We start from the raw sequence: 21,067 nt of genomic DNA, 5'->3' as shown, positions 1-21,067 counted from the left end.
AACAGGCAGAGGAAGGCAGCGTTGGGGCATACGTATTGTTGACCACGTAGCTTTATTTCGTCAGTGCCCCGGTTTTAATGGATTCAGGCCAGCACCCCAGAGTACAGGACTCTGTTCCTGAGGACGGCCTGACCCGGCAGTCTGGTGTTCCAGGAGGAAAAAGCTTTACTTAAAAAAAAAAAAAAAACAACCAAACTACTTCAGAGTAGAAAATATGAAAAATCATACAGAGTAGAGAGGTCATTCCATGAGATGATTGAGAACAGCACAGCGTGGAAATAACACCAGGATGGGAATCAGGAGACCGGGGCACCCATCTGGGCTCTGCCTTCAGCCAGCTGTGACCTCAGGCATGTCAGTCACCTCTAGGGCCCTGCTTTCTGCATTTAAAGCATTTAAGCACAATTATTCTGGGAGGCACCCAACAGGGCAAAACTCCCAATGGATGCCCCCAGCCTCTGCTATCGAGTCCATCCTGCAGACGTACTTGGAAAACCAGGAATAGCCAGGAGGAGGTCCCGGGAATGTATTCTAAGCAAGTCCAGCATCTCTGGCCATCCCATAGAAGATGCCTCTGGCTGCAATGAGGTTGGCCGGAGAGTCAAATTCTGCTATCGTCCCTTTGTCGAGGACCAGGACCCTAGCCAAAGAGAAGAAGTGGTCAGGGCTCCATCAGCCTAGGCCTGGCCGTCCAATCCACCCCACCCCATCCGGGGACCACCCAGGCCCTGCAGGAACAGGCCAAGCCTCCTGCTTTGGGCAACCCACCCAAAACAGCCGCGAAGCCACACGTGCACGTTTGCAGGGCTGGTTATTTTAGCCTCTCCCTTTGCTCTCCTGGCAGATGAGGTGGTTTCTGGGATCAAACACAAGGTTGCTATTCATCTCTGCTAGTCGGGGCTCCGAAAAGCTTCCTTAATGAGCCCTTCCCTCACCGGGGTCGCAGGACCATGCTCAGGGAGCCACGGGCCTGTGTGCTAGCCCCTGTGCAGTTCCATCTGCTTTGTGCCAAGTCACAAAGGCTCACGGCAGGGGACCAGGCTGTGCTGAGGCCTGACCCTGGAATCTGGGACTTTGGCTGCAAATCTGGTTGCTGCTGATGGGTGGATCTATACGTGTGTGCGTGCGCGCGTGCACACACACACACACACACACACAAAGAGTCAGGCCTGGGCCTGGGATTCCAATCCCCTGCCAAGGAACCACAGGGTGCACCTGGGGCAGGATCAGCAGCCTGGCTCCCAGGGAGAGGCAGGTGCAGAAAGGGTTCTCTTGAGCCCTAGGGAGATGCCCCTCGATGGGAGGGGATGGCCATACTCTGCTTCCTTAACTACAGGGCTCCTGGAAACTTGTTCTGGGAGGAATGTGTCTGAGCACATCTCTGCCTGGCCACTGCCTGAACTAGAGCCTGCAGACTGCCCTTCCCTCTTCAGTGGTTTCTCACTGTTCTTAGGGTGAGGACGGATGGCTCTACCACAGTTCCTGAAGTGGGGCCTAGTGGGGCCTGTCCCTCTCACCTCCTCTGTTTGGTTCTACTGCCCCCTTCACCGTGTATGCTCCAGCCTCACGTGCCTTCCTACCCCAGGGCCTTTGCATGTGTTGCATCCTTTGCCTGACATTTGTGTCCATACCCCATTTCACCCACTCCCCAACTCTTACTCATCCTTTAGGGCCTGGCGGACACTTTCTCTTCTTACGAGAGGTAGTGTTCTGGCTGCCCTAGCAGACTGGCTTCCTCCCTTCTACACACACGGACCCTTACTTCCTTCCTCCAAGCTCTAGTTATACATTCAATAGCATGATTGTCAGATTCATTTCCATCGGTCCCAACAGAATGAATAGATTCTCTCAGTCCCTCCTTGTCCCTTGTCTGGACCCAGGGCCTAGGACCTCCTGTCTACCCTTTCCTCTCTCAGTGGGGTACTGGATGAGAGTGGGGGAGGGATGGAACAGACGGATGGCAGCATCGGGCATTCTCAGCTTGGTTCTCAAGCCCCTGAGGGCTGTGTGGGGACACATCTGAGACAGGGACAAGGTCTGCCCCATCGTCCAGTCTGTGGCATCTTCCCATGTCCCCCTGCTGTGGGGGTTTATGTTGTGAATGGACGCCTGTGGCTGTGCTCCCCCCACATTCCTTCAACACAGACTGGCTGCAGCTTCCTCCCTTTCATCCCCCCCGAGCTCCCACGTCTCCGAGGCGGCCAGTCTGCCAGGCCAGCGCCAGGTCACTTTCCTAACACTTCTGGCCCTCAGCCCCTCATGCTGTCCTCCAACAGTGAACCTTAGCACTGGACACAATGAGGGAATAGATTTTCCTTTCCCAGGTTTTCCTTTTGGCTGAGCGGCTGCCTCTCCAGGGAAGGCGTAAGATCTAGAGGGCAAGAACCCGTTCCTAATCCTTAGATGCCCTGGTGCCAGGGAGGGTTAAAGAAAGGGGGAAAGGGGTTCATTAACTCCCTACAACAACCCCGAGATAGAGAGAGAGAGAGAGATTGGTTTGGCCCCTTGGCCAAGGTCACAGGGGCCCAGCAGCTGCAGGGGCTGGAACTCAGCCTCCCCCGCCCCCTCCCCGAGCTCTCACCACAGTGCGTTTGCCTCTCACCGTGCTGTCAGGTCCAGCCCCCCAAGGCAGGGACCTGAGCATCGTGAACTTCTTTCAGTGGCTTCCTCATCTCTATCCCCCACTCAGATTGCGGGAGTGAGGTACGAACGAGGGGTGTGGGCCCTAAACCCTGGGGCCCAGGGAGTGAGAGTGCGGTCAGGAAGGAGCCAGCCCCGCCTCACGGCATTCACAGAAGGCTGGAGGGAGGTGGCCTGGGTACAATTTGGAATGCCTAGGGAGCCCCAGTGTGCCCCTTCCTTGCACGCTGGGAAACTGAAAGTGTCCTGTCTCAGAAAACGTCCCTGGGCCCCCAAGTGCCGATGACTCCACTCTGTCCCACCCCTTACCCATAACTTGGGAAGCCCTGCCTTTCCCCCACTCCCGGGCCCTAGACAATCCCATGAGCTCTCCTGTGTCCAGACCACCTTTATCTGCTTTCCCAGTGGACACATGACTCCACCAGACTCCCCTCCGGCTGGGTTCTGGTGTCCCACCTGGTGTAGTCCATGATGGTGTTGAGCCGGTGGGCGATGGTCAGCACCGTGCAGCTCTCAAACTGGGTGCGGATGATGGCCTGGATGAAGTCGTCCGTCTCTAGGTCGATGGCTGCCGTGGCCTCGTCTAAGACCAGGATTCGGCTCTTGCGGAGCAGGGCTCGGGCCAGGCACACAAGCTGGCGCTGGCCCACACTAGCAACAGAGAAGGCAGGGGTCTTGAGCCCGACGCCCCCACCTGCCTCCACCCCACCCAGGCCTCGATCCCTGAACAATTTGGAATGCCTAGGGAGCCCCAGTGTGCCCCTTCCTTGCACGCTGGGGAACTGAAAGTGTCCTGTCTCAGAAAACGTCCCTGGGCCCCCAAGTGCCGATGACTCCACTCTGTCCCACCCCTTACCCATAACTTGGGAAGCCCTGCCTTTCCTTCCCAATGGCCCAGGACCTGCTTTCTGTCTAAGCTCTCCCATTCCTGCCTCAGCCCAGTCCTCCTGGAACATGGTGTCATCGGGGTCTGGACCCCACAAGGATGATGAGGGGTCTGGGGTAGAGCCAGTGCTCGACAATGTTGTGAAGTCCAGTCTGTCTCTGGAACCCTCGGCCTCCTCTCTCTGTGCCTTTCTCCCGTGTCCTTGCTCCTCAGCTAGTTCCAAGATCTTTCTTTGCTTTTTAACTCTATCAGTCATTCACACTCTAGACAGAATACACTGAAATGGCACTTCCTGGATATGTACACATCATGCTATCTTGCTGAGCTTAATGTCACAAAATTCAGACCTTCATCTCCCAGCCCCATGGGGGAATGCAGGCCAGGGCTCTGTTGTGGGAACAGGAAGGTGCAGGGGAGGACATGGGGACTCCTGGGTCTGGTCACTGGGGAGATGGAGGAGGGGAGGGATGCATACCTTCCACCTTTTGCCTTGGAAGCCAGAGCCAGCGAACAAGCAAGGCTGTGTTCCCAACCACAGAGGCGGCTATGCCCCCACACCCAAGGACAAATACCGCAGCCTTTCCCAAAGGGGTGAGTCACCACAGCACAAGTGAAGGCCAGGCTCTCTCCCTGGCCCATTCCCGCAGCTAATGAAGGTTCTGGCAGCGGAGGGAGCCTCTAGCTAGAACTCAGGGCTGATTTATGGTAGGACTGGCATAGGATGCAGGTTATGCTTATTAAAGTGGCTCCAAGGGGTGCCTGGGTGGCTCAGTTATTAAGCATCTACCTTCGGCTCAGGTCATGATCCTGGGGTCCTGGGATTGAGCCCCACATTAGACTCCCTGCTGAGCAGGGAGCCTGCTTCTCCCTCTCCCACTCCCCCTGCTTGTGTTCCCTCTGTCACTGTGTCTCTCTCTGTTAAATAAATAAATAAAGTCTTAAAAAAAATTATTAAAGTGGCTCCAAGCTCAGGGAGGGAGGAGGGGAGCCGACCCAGCTCAGACCCTGGCCTCTATGGCAATGGAGGAAATGTTCTCCGAGAAGTGTGGCTAGCAAGCAGGGGTAGGAAAATGGAGCAAAACCCGCTGTGGAGTGCAGGGTCTGGAAGCTTGTGCATGTCCACCAGCCACCCCAACTCAGCTGTGGAAGGGAAATCCAGTTGAAGGGCATACACAGGACTGCCTAAGGTAGTGGGGGATGGTGGCAGTTTGGCGGGCCTCCCACCCAAGTCTGTGATGCAGCGATGAAGGATTTAGGGCAAAACCCCCTGCTCCCCTGAGCCCCTGCCCCTCCCTCCGCCAGCTGAGCAGCTTTGGACAATACTTTTATATTTTGGAGCCTCATTTCTGGCCCACAGGACTGCAGCAAAGATTAAACAAGATCGTGGATACCAAAGTGCTTTGAACACTATAAAGTGCTGAGCCAATGTAAAGGTTTTGTTTTTGTTTCTGAGGTCTGGAGAGAGTCCATGGGTGTGGACCGGGCAGAATAATACAAATATGAATAAGAATAGCTAAATACTGCAGGATCCCGTCCAGGCCAAGCGCTCTCTATTTCATCACAATGACCTAAAGACTGTCCTGTCCAAATGCTAGCCACTGGCCACATGTGGCTACTAAACACTTGAAATATGGCTAGTCTAAATCAGGAAGTACCGTAAATGTGAAAATACACACGGGACTTCAAGCTTAGTATGAAAAAACCTGCAAAATATCTCTAATAATTTTTGTATCAACTACTTGTAGTAATAATACTATCTCAGGTATATTGGGATAAATAAAATATACTATTCAAGTTTATTTCACCTGTTTCTTTTTCTTTTTTTTAATGTGGCTACTGGAAAAAACTTTAATTACACACATGTGGCTCCTGTTGTATTTTTAGTGGGCAGCATGGTGCAAAGAGGTAGAGGACTGTTATTGCTCCCATTTTAAAGTGAAGGCAGAGATAGAACAGAGAGGTTAAGCAACTTGCCCCAAGTCACACAGCTAACACAGGTAGCAGAATCTCAAGCACTTAGACTTAGTAAGAAGTGACTTCTGGGCCTCCCCGTTGCACAGCCGAGTGGCTGGGGATATAACATGGGGGCTATAAGAAAGCAAAGAAGGGCCTGGAGCAGGGCTTGGGCCAGGCACATGAACTGGAGTGCTCTGCTCAGTCCTAAGCTACAGAGGAGACTGCAGTACCATCTTGGGAAATATCTGTGATCTCCCTAATGCACAGTAGACTTCCTCTTTTTTTTTTTTATTAAAGATTTTTATTTATTTATTTGACAGAGAGATCACAGTAGGCAGAGAGGCAGGCAGAGAGAGAGGAGGAAGCAGACTCCCCGCTGAGCAGGGAGCCCGATGCGGGGCTCGATCCCAGGACCCTGAGATCATGACCTGAGCCGAAGGCAGAGGCTTAACCCACTGAGCCACCCAGGCGCCCCAGTAGACTTCCTCTTACCTGATCCACAGGCTTAGTACTGATCCCCCACCCCAGGCCAAGCGCAGCACTGACAACCTCACAGGACAGGATGGAATTGGGCTTTGGAATCTCCCCGAGGGCTCAAATCCCAGGCAGGCCTTCTCCCAGCTAGGTGACTTTGGCTCTGCCTCAGTTTCTTCATCTGCAAAGTAGGGCCATCACCACATCTGGGGCTTGTGCGAGAAGTCAGTGTGACAGTGCACCACGCCTGGCACACAGTGTATGTTCAGTATTTAACGACGTGCCCTGAGCACACCCAGGCTGAGATGGGAGTTTGGAGGCCCGGACTCTGTGTCATCTGAGGCCAGATCATCCGGCTCCTCAAGGTGCTGTTCCTAACCCACCCAATCCCAGCCATTACCTGAGATTCTCCCCTCCCTCAGAGCACTGGAATTCCAGGCCTGCCGGCTGGGAGCTCACAAAGCTGTGTAGGTGGGACAGCTCCAAGGCTCGCCATATATCTTCCTCCGAGTAATGCCCAAAGGGGTCCAGGTTCGTACGCAGGGATGCGGAGAACAGGATGGGGTCCTGGGAACAGGACAAGTCCTCAGAGGAGGGCAACTCAGGCCCCATGAGGAGCCATGGGCCCCAGGGCCAGGGAGAAAGCTGGGGATTAGGTAGCAGCACTCCCATTCTGCCCCCGGCCCACCAGGTGGGAGGCCATGGGCTGATACATGCCTGTGGGGAAGTGATAAACCTCGGCTTTGCCAATCACGAAGTCCTCCACCAAAGAAGAAAGCGGAGCCACTAATCTGACTCCAAAGTGCCCAGTCAGCAGGGAAGGAAAAAAAAAAAAAGCCTTCCAGAAGAGCCAGAAAGAGTGATATGTGATTCCGAGCCGCAGAACAGGGAGACCAGGGCAGAGCCTCTCAGAGGGTGGGGTGCTTGAAGGGTCCTGCGATCCTGGTCTCACCTGGCGGCCCAGAGGGTTAGAGGGCAGAGGCAGACTGGCCCAGGACGCGCTGGACCCTTTTGGATCCATGACAGGGCGCCGCTCTGTGGCTCCACACCTGCTGGAGGTCAGGGGTCCCAGGCTTGGACCCCAAGCTACAGAGCAGAGTGGGGCCTGTCCCCCCCCACGCACCCCCCCACCCCTAGGACTGTGGGTCAACCTCGGTCTATAACAGGCTCGGACCTGGGGAATGATGGTCAGCTGAGAGCGGAGGTCGTGGAGGCCGATGTCTGCCACGTTGAGGTTGTCGATGCGGATTTCACCCTCCGCCGCCTCCAGGATGCGGAACAGGCACAGGGTCATGGATGATTTGCCGGCCCCCGTGCGGCCCACGATCCCCACCTGGAGGGAGTGAGCGAGGCCGTCAGGGGGTGGGGAGGAGTCTGCGGGGGCATCACACCTGCTCGCCCATAGGTTCCGACCACGTGCCACGCACACCCCCCGCCCTTGCGCACCTTCTCGCCACCGCGCACGCGCAGACTCAGGTTCTTCAGCACCAGCTCCAGGCCAGGCCGGTAGCGCACGGAGTAATTGCGGAACTCCACCTCGCCTTTCAGGGGCCAGCCTGCGGGAGGGCGGCTGCCCTCCACCACCCAGGGGGCCTGGCCGGGAGGGGAAAATGGGTCTGCATTAGGGTGGCCCCTTCTCCCCAGCCTGGCCCTCTCCCTCTTCAGTCTACCTCTCTCCCGAGGCCCCCTCCATCCTCCCCTATCAGGGTCCCTGGGGGAGAGTCCCCAGTGTCTCCCGGGGCCCAACCATGTAGTCCAATGAATCCTTTATCTCTCTACCTTTATTCTGTGCAGAGCTCCAAAACCTTCCTACTGAATGGCTACTGGGATCACAGTGGTGAACCAGACAAAGTCTTTGCCTCCTTGTGAGGCTTACATTTAGTATGGGGGGAGGGTGCCTACCATCAACAAAAAAGCAAATGTACCTAATGTAGGAAAGTGATAAGTGCTGAGAAATGCTTGGTGGTGTGGCAGTACAGGGTGGTCAGTGAAGGCTTCCTGGAGAAGGCAATATTTAAATAAAGACCGAAAGGAGGTGAGGCAACAAGCCAAGTAAATGCCTGGGGGGAACGACATGCCAGGCAGAAGGAACAGAAACTGCAAATGCTCGCCCAGGTGTGTTCTGGAGCATGGGGACAAAGGAGGTAGGAGAGAGATAGTGGGTGGCCCCATAACAAAGGGCTTTGCAGGCCATTTTAAGGACTATGGTTTTTTACTCTAAGATGCAGAGCCCTCAGAGGGCTGTGCACAGAGCAATGATATGGTTTGGTGTGTTTTTAAAGGATTCCTCGGGCTGCTAAGAGAAGGGAGAGAGGATGATGGGAAATAGGGAAGCTAGTGAGGAGGTTCTTAAAATAAATTGGGCATAAGATGATGGTGGCTTTGAGACATGATGAGCTACCATTTGGGAGGCCCCGTACAAAATGGAAAAGTGGGGATTCTTGTTCAGTAATTATGAAGAATGTCCAAGTGGTGACAGCAGAACATTAAACCCAATGTAAGGTCCTTCTGAGTATAGGGACCTATGAGTCTGTGCAGTTCAGGGAAGGTGGCCCTGCTTTGTGACAGGGGAAGGCAGACTGCCAACAGTCAAAAAGCAAAACAGCCAGTATAGACCGTTCTCTCGAGATGGTGTCAAAAGAACGGGCAGGAGGGTTCGGGGCAGAACTTCTCAGGCTGTGGAGACAAGATCATGGGTATGGATGGGGGAAATGGGAATGCTAGATGCAAAGAGGGAGCATTTGAAGATCCCAGACAGTGGGGGATGAGGGGGGTGACAGGAGATGACTGGGGAAGGCTGGGGGAAGGAGGGGAGCCAGACTGGGAGGAACAGGCAGGCCAGGGGCTCAATGGAGACTGACAGAGCGAGAGCCCGGGTCACAGAAGCCAGGAAGGAGAGCCTTCCAAGAAGAAGGCAGGGGTCAGTGTGTCTGAATGTCGCTGAGAGGCTGAATTAGATGAGAACAGAAATGTGTCCCCTGGGTTTGGAACCAGGCAGGTCATCAGTGGAATGACAGGGCCAGAAACAAGACTGTGGGAGGCAGATGTGATAAAGGGTGATAGGGAAGCGGTGAGAGCATGTGGGTTTTAAAACAAGCTTCATGACAAAGGAGAGCAGAGAAACACAGGGGGAAGGGAGGTTGGTTTGTATGTCTAGGATGGAAGCTACAAGAGCTTATGTTTGCCCATGGATGGGAGTCATCTAACACAAGGAGCAGGCTGTAGGAGCAGGAAGGTATAATTAGGGAGGTGAAGTCTGAAGGCGTGGATTTTGATTGGAGGAGGGACGCTTCCTGCTAAAAGAGGAAGGAAAAGGTGAACAGACCACAAGCATGATGGAAAGTCTGGGGGCAGGAAGGTTGAGGGAGTTCGTATCTCATACTGTTTTCTCACTGGCAAGTCACACAAGGTCCATGGCTGAGCAAAGGGGAGGAGATGGGGGGATGGAGGAAAGAAGGTTCACAACAGATCTTTCTGGAAGTGGGAACACGGGCTTCTTGGGGAAGCAAAATGGGACTCTGCAGCAGTGGTGTCTGGTCATAAGCTTGAAGTAAAATCAGTGATTTTTCTCCAGGAATATCTTAGCTGTTGAGTGCTAGACGTAGAAGGCAGACAGAGGGGCTCAACCAGGGAGGGGTTTTGTAGGTGAGGACCCCTGAGAGAGGGGAGGACAAGGGAGGCATGGGCTGGTACCTATGGAGCAAGGAATCCAGGCTAGATGAGTTAGTGGACAGAGGGACAAGGGTAGGTCATAAGACTGGAGTCCCAACAAGGACAAAGTTCTGAGACAGCAGAGGATTTGGGGCAAGAGAGCTGGGAGGGTTGGGAAGGGTGGTCTAAAAGTTTGACTTAAGATCTCAGAGATGGTGCAGCTTCTGAGCTTGAAGAGGTCTGGGGTGTGGCCATGGGAAGATGTAAGTGGACAAAAGTCCACATCCCCCCCTCCCCCAAGTAGGGGACACTCCCTTTCCGCAACAAAGGGCATGCTACCCTGCCCCTGCTCCTTCAACTAGGCTGATCTCTGGCTGGAATTCTCACCCTCCAGCTGACCACCTCCAGCTGAACGATTCTCCCATCTGCTTTCTTTGGGCGCATCACCCCAGAGCTCCTGTCTTCCAGGGCAGAGCCCTGTCTTACTTTGCCAACGACATCAGAATCTGCTTGAGGATAGACCCTGTCTTGCTCAACTCTGGACTCTCCATACTTGCTGGGACATCTGGCTGATGCTCAATAGGCCATGAGTGGATGAATGAATGAATGAATGAAGAGCCCCCCAAATGAAGAGCTGGCCTTGAAATGTAGAGATGATGGGTCACCAAGCACCCCTCCCCAGCTATTCCAGAATCACCCTGCCCCAGGCTCATCCCAGTACCCACCTCGGTCTCCGTCTTGGAGTACTCCTTGACTCTCTCTACGGCCACAATGTTAGCCTCCAAGTCGGACATCATTCGGATCATCCAATTCAGAGTCAATGTTATCTGGCCAAAGGGACTGGGTCATGGATACGGTAATCTTCCCTTTCCCCACAACAGCTGTGGGAGGAGTTCTGACTCCCTAATGATGCTCCTTGCCTTTACAAAGTAGGTAGGTCTGGGCAACCCCATAGGTGGGCCACCTGGGGCTCTAATCACAACTGTATCTCAGGCAGTGACCTTGTAGGCTTGACCCAGGGCCCCCTAGCCCCCATGTGTCTCAAATGTTGGTATATTTAAGGAAGACTTCCCAGGGAATCTTGTTAAAATGTGGCTTCTGATTCAGTAGGTCTGCAGTGGGACTTGAGATTCGGCATCATTTAATTTTTTAATTTTTATTTTTTTGATTCTGCAGCATTTTAAAAAGATTTTATTTGTCAGAGAGACAGAAAGAGAGAGAGAGCATAAGCAGGGAGAATGGCAGGCAGAAGGAGAAGCAGGCTCTCCGCTGAGCAAGGACCCTGATGTGGGGCTTGATTCCAGGACCCTGGGATCATGACCTGAGCTGAAGGCAGACGCTTAACCAACTGAGCCACCCAGGTATCCTGGAGATTCTGCACTTTTAACAAACTTCCAGGTGATGTTGATATAACCCGTCCCCAGATCACACTGTGTCCCAAGGGGTCTTGGTAGACATGCAGAACTCTGTGACCCATCCTAGCCCTGCCATATCAGAAACCACATTTTCACAAGATCTCCAGCTGACTCAACAGCACGGGAAAGTCTGAGAAGACTCATTTGTCTAGATTGTCTTTTGTTCCAAAGCATTCAAGGCTTGAGCTCTCTGTGGCCTTGAAAATGCGATCTGAGTCACAAAAATGCCATGTGTAGTTATTTAAGATTCTGACAATACAGGCTGATATTGGGGTGACAGCCCGCCCTCCAGCCCTGGCTTCTCTGTGTACTTTCTCCGAAGGCCTGGGAAATTGGGTGTACTCTGCCCCTACATATCCCTGGCCTAGAACCACTGGTAGAACTGACCCTCCCAATCCTGCACACAGGCAGGACAAGTTCTATTTGTCTTTTGGGGCCAAGCTCTAAGATAATTTCTCCAGCACCAAAACCCAAGGTAGAGACTGTCTTCCGGGTTCTCACCATGTTTGGGTCCTTCCTCCACAAAGACCTATTCACCCTGCGTTACAGTCCCCTGTTGCGGGGACTGTCTTCTCTGTGCTCCACTGAGCTCACAATCCTGGGGAGCAGAACCTGTGGCTGGTCCCCATACTGGGCAGAGCAAAGGCCCAGGAGATGCTTGTGACCCCTGGGTGGCCTCTGCCTCAGTGTGGCCTTGCCCTGGGGCCCTGACCCCTGCATACCTGTAGGGCGTAGGACACGGATAGGCCCACCAGCCCCGGACTCAGGCTGTTTCTGCCGATCACAGCAAAGAGTGCAGCAAAGAACACAACACAGTTGCCCACGAACTCCACTTGGACTCCCAGCCACCTGTGGGGACAAGACGAGCAGGAGGTGGGGCAGGTGGAGGAAGGAGGTAATTTCCTGTATGGGGGAAGGCGGAAGTGGGACCCAGAACTTCAAGGTCTCTCCTGCAGGAGATCCTGGTGGGGACTCCCAGAGGGGCAGGGGCTGAGGGAGGAGGCTTCTGACCTGTTGGAGGCAATGTGGGCATAGCAGCTCCTCTGGTTGGCATCCACTTTAGCGTCACTGATAGCCTGGAAGTCTTGGCTGCGGCCGTAGGCCCGGATGACGCTGGAGCCCGTCACTGTCTCCGAAAAGTGGGAGTAAATGGGCGAGCGGCTGATGGACTCCAGCCTCTTCAGCTGCCGTGACGTCGCCACATAAAAGCGCTGGCAGAGGTTGGAGAAAGAGCTTGAGGTCAGCTCCGTGAGACCCCCTGACTCAGTCCTCCCTTTCCCCCTGGTCCCCTCCTGCTGGGTCTTCCAGGCTGCTTCCTCCATGAAGCCCTTCCTGATTCCCTCTCAGCTCCTGACCCCCTCACCCCGTGTAGGGGCCTTGATTACAGGACCCACTTCGCTTGGCCTCCTCCATCAGTGACTATGTCTGTCTCCTCTGATGTGCCCCAGCGATGTGCCTACATAGTCAGAATATCACAAACTTTGCAAAAATAAGATAATTTTGTATTCTTTTTCTTAGAGAGCCTCTCCCCACCTCACTCTGTTTTTTTTGAACTTCAGCCCTACAAAAACACATTTCTGTCTCCAGCTTCCATCCTCTAGCCTGTGGGCCCCAACATGGCCAGGGCCTAAAAGGACGGGTATCTGAGAGCCCCCTGTCCCTGCACAGAGCACAGCCCACATCACCTGAGTTTCCAGCCACCTCGTGGGTTACCTTTAGCAACTGATTAAACTCATGGCAGTACAGGGGCTCAGCTACACAAGCAGGGGGAATGGCAGATGCCCCGCTGAGCCTCTGACCTGTATCTGAACGTTACCAAGTCATCTATGTTAAAAACATAAATGCACATATATGTTTAGATATGTATAAAGGAGGGGAAGGATAATGCGTCTCACACTGTTAACAGCATTTTAGTTAAAAATAGGCAGCAAGGGATCCCGGGGTGGCTCAGTCGGTTACGTGTCTGCCTTCGGCTCAGGTCATGATCCCAGGGGCCTGGAATCAATCCCTGCATCAGGCTCCCTGCTCAGCAGGAAGCCTGCTTCTCCCTCTCCCTCTGCCATTACCCCCGCTTGTGCTCTCTGGCTCTATCTTTCTGTCAAATAAATAAATAGATAAAAATCTTAAAAAAAAAATAGGCAGCAAGAAGGAGTTCCAGGGTTAGCCACAATTTACAAGGATTTTATTTTATCCTAGCAACAACCCTACGAAGTAGGTTCTATGATGCTGCTTTACAAGTGAGGAAAATGAGTTTCAAAGACGTGAAGTATCTACTGTCCCTAACCGACCCGCAGTCTGACCTCCCTAAGTCCCAACCCAGGTTGACTGTTAGTGAACCGGAGAGCCCAGCCGGCTTTAGCGCCTCGTCTACAGGGAGCCCCGCCCATACGGGGAGTCCCGCCCACACGGAGCCCGGCCCACACGGAGCCCGGCCCACACGGAGCCCGGCCCATACCAGCACCTCGCCCACCCACTGGCTGCGGACCTGCATCAAGACATAGAAGATCCCCAGGGGCAGGGTGACCACGGTGAAGAGCGGCGTGCTGGCCACGATGACCACGAGGGTGGCGAGGGAGTTGTAGAAGGAATTCAGCAGCATGAGGATAGTGGGGGCCAGAACCTCATCGATGACGTAGATATCTTTGGAGAAGCGGTTTAGGATACGGCCGGAGGGTGTCGTGTCGAAGAAGGACTGTGGTGAGCGCATCTTGTTATGCAGCAGCGCCTGGTGAAGCGAGCGTGCAGCGTGGACGCTGCCCACCGTCAGCGTGACGGCTGCCAGCATCACCAGGATTCCTGTTGGAGGAGGCGGAGGAGTGTTCACTGGGGCTGGTGTGGGGCATGTAGGGCGTGGGGTGGGCAGGTAAGGAGATACGGGATGGCTGCCGTGGCCAGCAGGCTCAGAGAGGCAGTGCCACCGCCGGGTTAAGCTCAAGATGCCCAGAGGCAGATGGGCTGCTAGGGAGGCGCTAGGGCAGGGCAATGGCCATGATGATTGAGAAAGAGGCAAGGGCAGGGTTTGGGGGATCTGGCGGCCCAGATGTGAGGAAAATAACTTCCAGACATCTCTGCCTCTCACCTTGCAGAACTCCCAAGGCAGCATAGACACCCAGCCTCATGGAGGTGTTATTCTGTCGGCTGTCCACCATAGCCTCATTGGTCCAGGCGCTGAGCCATACGTTGGCCCCAATGGCAGCCGCAGTTTGACACAGGTATAGGACACAGATAGCCACTGTGGTATAGAGCCCCATGGCCTTGGCATAATCCCAGAACACACTCAGCTTCACCTGCATGGCACGGCAGTCAAGGGCAGAGGACTCTCGTGAGCCCCGGGATGGCTGGGGGCCTGCTCACCCTCTCCAGCCTCCCTTGTCCATCCTACTCACAGTGCCCATTGCCGTCTTCTCCTCCTGGATCAGCGCCCCCCTCGCCTTTGCCTCTGCTGCCTGCAGTGCCTTCTCTGCTGAACCCAGGCGTCTCCGGGGCACAGGCCGGCCCTGGCCCTCGCCTTCCGAGGACATGACACTCAGCTGTCTGTGGAGGCAGCTGGTCAGGCCCAGGGAGGTGGTCTCTAACACACCCACAGGCCAGAGCCCCAGGGGGTTCAGGCTGTAGCTGGAGGCCCAGGCTCTGAGCGGCAGGGAGATTGCCCACCCATGTCCCACCTGGTGGGGCTTAGGGATGGCACCGGGAGCTCTCGGGGGCTCACCTCATAAACTGCTTCTGGACCTCATACAGGACCGGCTCGTTGTCTGTCAGGTCTGTGTGATTGCTCAGCGTGTCTTCAATCAGCAGCAGTTCCTCATCCTCTGTGCTCTCCAAGGCTGCAGCAGGTTGGGGGAAAGGAGAAGCGCCAGGCTAGCTCGCCCTGCAAGCCGCCAGTGTTCTCCAGTCCCCAGGCCAGAGAAGACGCCCCAGTGGACACGCAGGAGAGAACACAAGAGGCATGAAAGAACAGCAAGGACAAGGACAAAAATAAATGACCAGTTTTGAGCTGGGGAAAGAAAAAAAGAGGCAGCAAGAAAGACTTAGGTTAGACAAGGAGAAAAACTTCCCATCGGGGACTGTGGAGAAGGTCTCAAATATAAGGGTCAGGAGCTTGGGCTCTAGGGGCACACTGGCTGAGCTCAAATGCCACTTTCTCCCTGCATGACTTTAGGCGGGCATGTAAAATGGGGATAATAATAGTACCCGCTTCATGGTGTCATTGTCATTGTGAGGATTAAAGGAAAGAATGTGTGTCAAATGCTTAGCAAGGGGCGCAGCCCTTGGCACATGTTCAACACATGACAGCCATCTATGCAGCAGTAGGCAAGCAGACTCAGGAAGAGGTCTGGGAGGTTGAAGAGTCAGGACTGGACAAAAAGTAGGGGGGGAGGGGGTCTTAGGGGTCCAGAGACTTCAAAGCACTCCATGAGGACACAGAATTTTCCATTTGTTCGCTGCCATCTCTCAGTGCTGAGAGTAGTGCTAGGACATAGTAATTACTCAATCTTTGTTGATAAAGAAATGACCCTTCCAACCACTTGTCCATTTACCGAATGACTTATCTGTGAAACAGTCTTGCCTACAGACTGGGCCTGGGCCCTTATGCCCTTTGGACACACAGGAAGTGTGGGGCCCCGAGGCCTGAGCTGCCCATAAGGTCACACTGTTAGGGGAAAGGAGGGGGAGGCACTTGGCGATGTTGGACTCTCACACAGATGGCCCAAGTTCCTCGAACCTCCCTTGTAGAACACCGGGCCCATCCAGAGACACTCAGAGATCCCCAAGACAGGGGAGATGGTGGGAGGGCACCGAACGCGGAGGGTCAGGGATGGCGGATACCAGGCCTGCTGTCCTCCTTCAGGCTCTCTTTGTCCTCCTCGGGCGCGTAGTTGCAGAGAAAGTTGGCAAAGGAGCCATTGCGTCCCAGCAGGTCTGGGTAGGAGCCCACCTCGGACACCTGCCCTTCAGCCAGCACTATGATGATGTCCATCTGGGGCAGGAAGCTGATGCTGTGTGTCACCAGCACCCGTGTCTGGGGAGAGGACAGCAGGCTACCATTTCCACCATCCTTAGCACACACCCCTGGCACAGGTACAGGGCCATGGAGAGGGTGTGAGGTGCCCATATGCCAGGGAGCAAAGACAAGTACATCAGTGACTAGCCCCATGGCATGGGGTCAGTGCCTCCAGGGTGGGTCCCCCGCCACCCAACCAACATTCCTGCTTCTCAAGCCTCCTGTTCTTCCAGGTTTCCTCCAAACCCTGGGGTCTCCCACCAGCTCTCTCCTAGGGTCCTAGATCTCACCTTAGGGACCCCCCACAACCTCCCGGAGGCCTCACCTTGCCTGCCAGCACACCTTCTGGCCCGATGACTTGGTCAAAGATATGCTTGGCCACATGAGAGTCCACGGCTGACAGTGGGTCATCCAGCAAGAAAAGATCAGCTTCACTGTAAACAGCTCGGGCCAGACTGACCCGCTGTCGCTGGCCCCCAGACAGGTTAATGCCCTGGATGGGGAGAGAGGTGGGAGGTGTGTATTGGATAGAAGGGAGTCAGACAGGTGGAAGGAGACAAGGGCCTTGTCACCGTCCTTCAACAAGGCCGACCTCAAAATTCGCATTTGATATGCCTGGTCTTGTCCCTGGAAAGGTCTGAGGCCACAGAGGAAGAGATGGTGGCTCTCAAAAGTCCTCCAGGGGCAGGTGAGGACAACCTGCTCCCTTTGCCCCACTACCCTGCCCAGCTGGTTTTCCTGCCTGCTGCCTTTATATTCTGAAAGGCTGGAAATCCCCAGGGGATCCGCAATAGGTCTTTTAATCTCCCATCGCCCAACCAGTTTGCAGATGACTTTCATAACACGGATCCCATTTGATTTTCACGTCAGTCCTTTCAGGGAGGTACCATCAGCCCCACTTTCTAGGTGAAGAAATCAGAGCCCAAGATGTTGATGGCTTTGTCCAAGGTCCTGAACTATTCAGGGCAGAAGCAAGAACGGAAAGCCAGCTCCAATCCTAAAATTTGACCCTGAGATGGTTCAGGAGCTAGAGGAGAGGTAAGATCTCTCCTAAAACCCATCATGGGAAACTGAGGCACCTCGCAGCAGGGCTGGGCCCAGAAAGCAGACCCCAGAGATCAAGCCTGCTTTCCTACCTCCAGCTTTCCTCATTCCCTCTGGAATAGGGCCCAGCTTTTTCAGGTACCCTGAGCAACTGAGCCTAGCGTGAGGTGGGTGGGGTAGCAAGTGTGGGATGGGAGAGGAGCTGTTGGGGAGAAGCAGGAGGTGGGTGTGCAGCTGTAGTGACTGAGGCATGTGAGTGTGTCTTCATTCAACCAACCAGTCTTCAGTGCCTACTATGTGCTGAGCACTGAACTGTGTTCAAATTGAGAGATATTCTATAAAATAGCTGGCCTGTACTTTTCCAAAGTGTCAAGGTCTTGGAAGACAAAGACTGAGGAATTATCCAGATTGACAGAAAATAAAGAACTGTGACAAGTAACTGCAACTCATGATCCTGGATTGGATCCTCGCCCAGGAAAGAAAATAACGAAAAAAAGACATTTACTGGAACAAACGATGACATGTGAATACAAACAGTGAAGTAAATAATCTTGTATCGATGTTAAATTTCCTGATTTTGATAATTTGACTATAGTCACACTAGAGAATGCCTGTCTTGAAGGGATATGCACCAAAGTCATTAGTATTTTTTTTACAAAAATTTTTAAAGATTTTTTATTTATTTGACAGACAGAGATCACAAGTAGGCAGAGAGGTAGGCAAAGAGAGAGAGAAGGGGAAGCACGCTCTCTGCTGAGCAGAGAGCCCGATGGGGGGTCGATGCATCAGGTCGATCAGATCATGACCTGAGCCAAAGGCAGTGGCTTTAAACCACTGAGCCATTCAGGTGCCCACCAAAGTCATTAGTATTAAAAAAACCAAACAGGGGGTGCCTGGATGGCTCAGAGGGTTAATTAAGCCTCTGCTTTCAGCACAGGTTATGATCTCAGGGTCCTGGGATCGAGCCCCGCATTGGGCTCTCTGCTCAGTGAGAGTCTGCTTCCTCCTCTCTCTCTCTCTGCCTGCCTCTCTGCCTACTTGTGATCTCTGTCTATCAAATATATAAATAAAAATCTTAAAAAAAAACAACAACCAAACACCCCAAAGAGCTAAAACTATAAAACTCTTAGAAGAAAACACCGGGGGAAACTGTTCATCAGATTTGACAATGATTTTTCAGATATGATATTAAATGCACAGGCAACAAAAGTAAAAAGAAAAAGATATACTGGATTACATCAAAATTGAAAGTGTTTTTTGTTTAAGATTTTATTTTTGGGGTGCCTGGGTGGCCCAATCATTAAGTGTCTGCCTTTGGCTCCAGTCATGATCCCAGGATTCTGGGATCGAACCCCATGTTGGGCTCCCTGTTCTACAGGAAGCCTTCTTCTCCCTCTCCCACTCCCCATGCTTGTGTTCCCACTCTTGATGTCTCTGTCAAATCAATTTAAAAAAAAAGACCTTTAAAAAATAAAGATTTTATTTTTAAGCAATCTCTACACCCAATACGGGGTTTGAACTCAAAACCCCAAGATCAAGTGTCACATGCTCTTCTGACTGAGCCAGCCAGGTGCCCCAAAGTTGAAAACTTTTGTGCATCAAAGGACACTATCAACAGGGTGAAAAGGCAACCTTCAGAATAGGAGCAAATATTTACAACTTGTATATTTGATAAGGGTTAATATCTGGGATATATAAGGAACGCCTATAAATCAACAACAAAAAAACAAACATTAAAAAATGAGCAAATAGGGGCACCTGGGTGGCTCAGTTGGTTAGGCAACTGCCTTCGGTTCAGGTCACGGTCCCGGAGTCCCAGGATCGAGTCCTGCATCAGGCTCCCAGCTCCATCGGGAGTCTGTTTCTCCCTCTGACCTTCTCGCCTCTCATGCTCTCTCTCACTGTCTCTCTCTCAAATAAATAAATAAAATCTTAAAAAAAAATCAGCAATGACTTGGCTAAACATTTCTCCAAAGAAAATACATACATGGCCAATAAACCTAAGAAAAGATGCTCAGCATCATTTCTCATCAGGGAAATGCAAACCAAACCCTCAATGAAGTATCACCTGACACCCATCAGAATGGTTGCTATCAAAACCCAAAGGTCCCTCCCCAAGAAAAGAACTGTGTTGGCGAGGATGGGTAGATGGTGGAAGCCTTGTGCACTCTCGGTGGGAACTTAAAATGGTGCAGCCATTATGGAAAAGAGCATAGCATTTCCTAGCATGGCAATTTCCTCAAAAAAAAAAAAAAAAAAAAAGAAGGAATTACCATGGGATTGAGAAATTCTGTTTCTGAGTATATGCTCAAAAGACATGAGAGTAGAGTCATTAAGAGATATTTGCCCACCCATGTTCACAGCAGTTTTTTTTAATTTTTAAAAGATTTTATTTATTTATTTGACAGAGAGAGAGATCACAAGTACACAGAGAGGCAGGCAGAGAGAGAGGGGGGAAGTAGGCTCCCCACCGAGCAGAGAGCCCGATGCGAGCCTCGATCCCAAGACCCTGAGATCATGACCTGAGCCAAAGGCAGAGGCTTAACCCACTGAGCCACCCAGGTGCCCCTTACAGCAGTCTTTTTTTAATCTCTTTTTTAAAATTTATTTTTTATTAACGTATAATGTATTATTAGCCCCAGGGGTACAGGTCTGTGAATCATCAGGCTTACACACTTCACAGCACTCACCATAGCACATACCTTCCCCAATGTCCATAACCCAACCACCCTCTCCCTATCCCCCTTCCCCCCGGGGAACCCTCAGCACAGCAGTCTTTTTTTTTTTCTTTTTAAGGTTTTATTCATTTATTTGACAGACAGAGATCATGAGTAGGCAGAGAGGCAGGCAGAGAGAGAGAGGGAGAAGCAGGCTCCCCGCTGAGCAGAGAGCCCAATGCGGGGCTTGATCCCAGGACCCTAGGATCATGACCTGAGCCGAAGGCAGAGGCTTTAACCCACTGAGCCACCCAGGTGCCCCATCAGCACAGCAGTCTTATTCATAATAGCTAACATGTTGGAAACAACCCAAGTGACCCCTGACAAGTGAGTGGATAAACAAAATGTGATCTACACACATAATAAAATGTTGTTCAACTTTAAAAAGGAAAGAAATTCTGACACATGCGAGAACATGGATGAACCTTGAAGATACGATACTGAGTGAAATGAGCCAGTCTCAAAATAACCCAGATATTGTCTGATTCCCTTTATATGATGTACCCGGAGTAGGTCAACTTCCTAGGGACAGGAAAGAGACTGGCAGTTGCCAGGGGCTGGGGGAACGGGGGGGGGGGAATGGGGAGTTGTTTAATTGGGTACAGGGTTTCAGTTTTGCAAGATGAAAGGAATTCTGGAGATTGGCCACACGACACTGTGAATATTCTTAACACTGACCTGTACAATTACAAATGGTCAAGGTGATAAATTTTATGGCATGCGCGTTTGGCAACAATTAAAAATAAGTTAATTTAAAAACAAAAACTTTCACTGATGCCTCATGGTTTTTAGGGCAAAGGCCAAAACTTTTTTTTTTTTTGTAAGATTTTATTTATTTATTTGACAGGCAGAGATCACAGGTAGGCAGAGAGGCAGGCAGAGAGAGAGAGGAGGAAACAGGCTCCCTGCTGAGCAGAGAGCCAGATTCAGGGCTTGATCCCAGGACTCTGGGATCATGACCTGAGCCGAAGAAGGCAGAGGCTTTAACCCACCCAGGTGCCCTCAAATGCTAAAACTTTAACCAAGGTCTTTAAGGATCTGCTTTGCCCTGTACCCACCTCTTCCTAATCTCCAGTTACACCAAATTACACCAGAATGCTGGTCTACTCACCATTCCTTGGCTCACACCTTTAAAGACTTTCTGTCACTGGATGGAAGCTGAGTGATTCACATGGATGTGTGAAGGCAGGAAGGTGGTGGGGGGGTAGGGGAGGAAGGAAGGTGCGCATATATAGACCAGAGCTGGGCTGAGCTGGGCAGCTGTATGGGCTGACCCCCTAGA

At 52.5% G+C, this 21,067-nt stretch overlaps 1 protein-coding gene across 6 annotated transcripts in view; it reads right to left on the bottom strand.

The window, feature by feature from the left end:
• ABCC3 (ATP binding cassette subfamily C member 3) overlaps window positions 1-21,067 on the bottom strand; it is a 48,366-nt gene that overhangs the window by 2,826 nt on the left and 24,473 nt on the right. For 4 of the 6 annotated variants that reach the window (XM_045070332.1, XM_045070330.1, XM_045070334.1 and 1 more), the window contains 14 exons: window positions 16,350-16,517; window positions 15,850-16,042; window positions 14,732-14,846; window positions 14,409-14,556; window positions 14,102-14,309; window positions 13,508-13,818; window positions 12,034-12,233; window positions 11,745-11,871; window positions 10,333-10,434; window positions 7,403-7,549; window positions 7,131-7,289; window positions 6,357-6,523; window positions 3,097-3,291; window positions 34-640 (listed from right to left, as the gene is read on the bottom strand). In XM_045070332.1, coding sequence (XP_044926267.1) covers window positions 532-640; window positions 3,097-3,291; window positions 6,357-6,523; window positions 7,131-7,289; window positions 7,403-7,549; window positions 10,333-10,434; window positions 11,745-11,871; window positions 12,034-12,233; window positions 13,508-13,818; window positions 14,102-14,309; window positions 14,409-14,556; window positions 14,732-14,846; window positions 15,850-16,042; window positions 16,350-16,517 — 2,349 coding nt within the window. In that variant the 3' untranslated portion in view covers window positions 34-531. Of the gene's footprint in view, window positions 1-33; window positions 641-3,096; window positions 3,292-6,356; window positions 6,524-6,564; window positions 7,006-7,130; window positions 7,290-7,402; window positions 7,550-10,332; window positions 10,435-11,744; window positions 11,872-12,033; window positions 12,234-13,507; window positions 13,819-14,101; window positions 14,310-14,408; window positions 14,557-14,731; window positions 14,847-15,849; window positions 16,043-16,349; window positions 16,518-21,067 lie in introns of those variants that run through there. The other 2 variants (XM_045070331.1, XM_013062561.2) reach the window with 2 other exon arrangements.

The sequence above is a fragment of the Mustela putorius genome, unplaced genomic scaffold, assembly GCF_011764305.1.
Source record: "Mustela putorius furo isolate JIRA1106 unplaced genomic scaffold, ASM1176430v1.1 tig00003962_pilon_pilon_pilon, whole genome shotgun sequence".
Classification (NCBI taxonomy): domain Eukaryota; kingdom Metazoa; phylum Chordata; class Mammalia; order Carnivora; family Mustelidae; genus Mustela; species Mustela putorius.
This window is presented reverse-complemented; position numbering and strand designations above follow the sequence as displayed.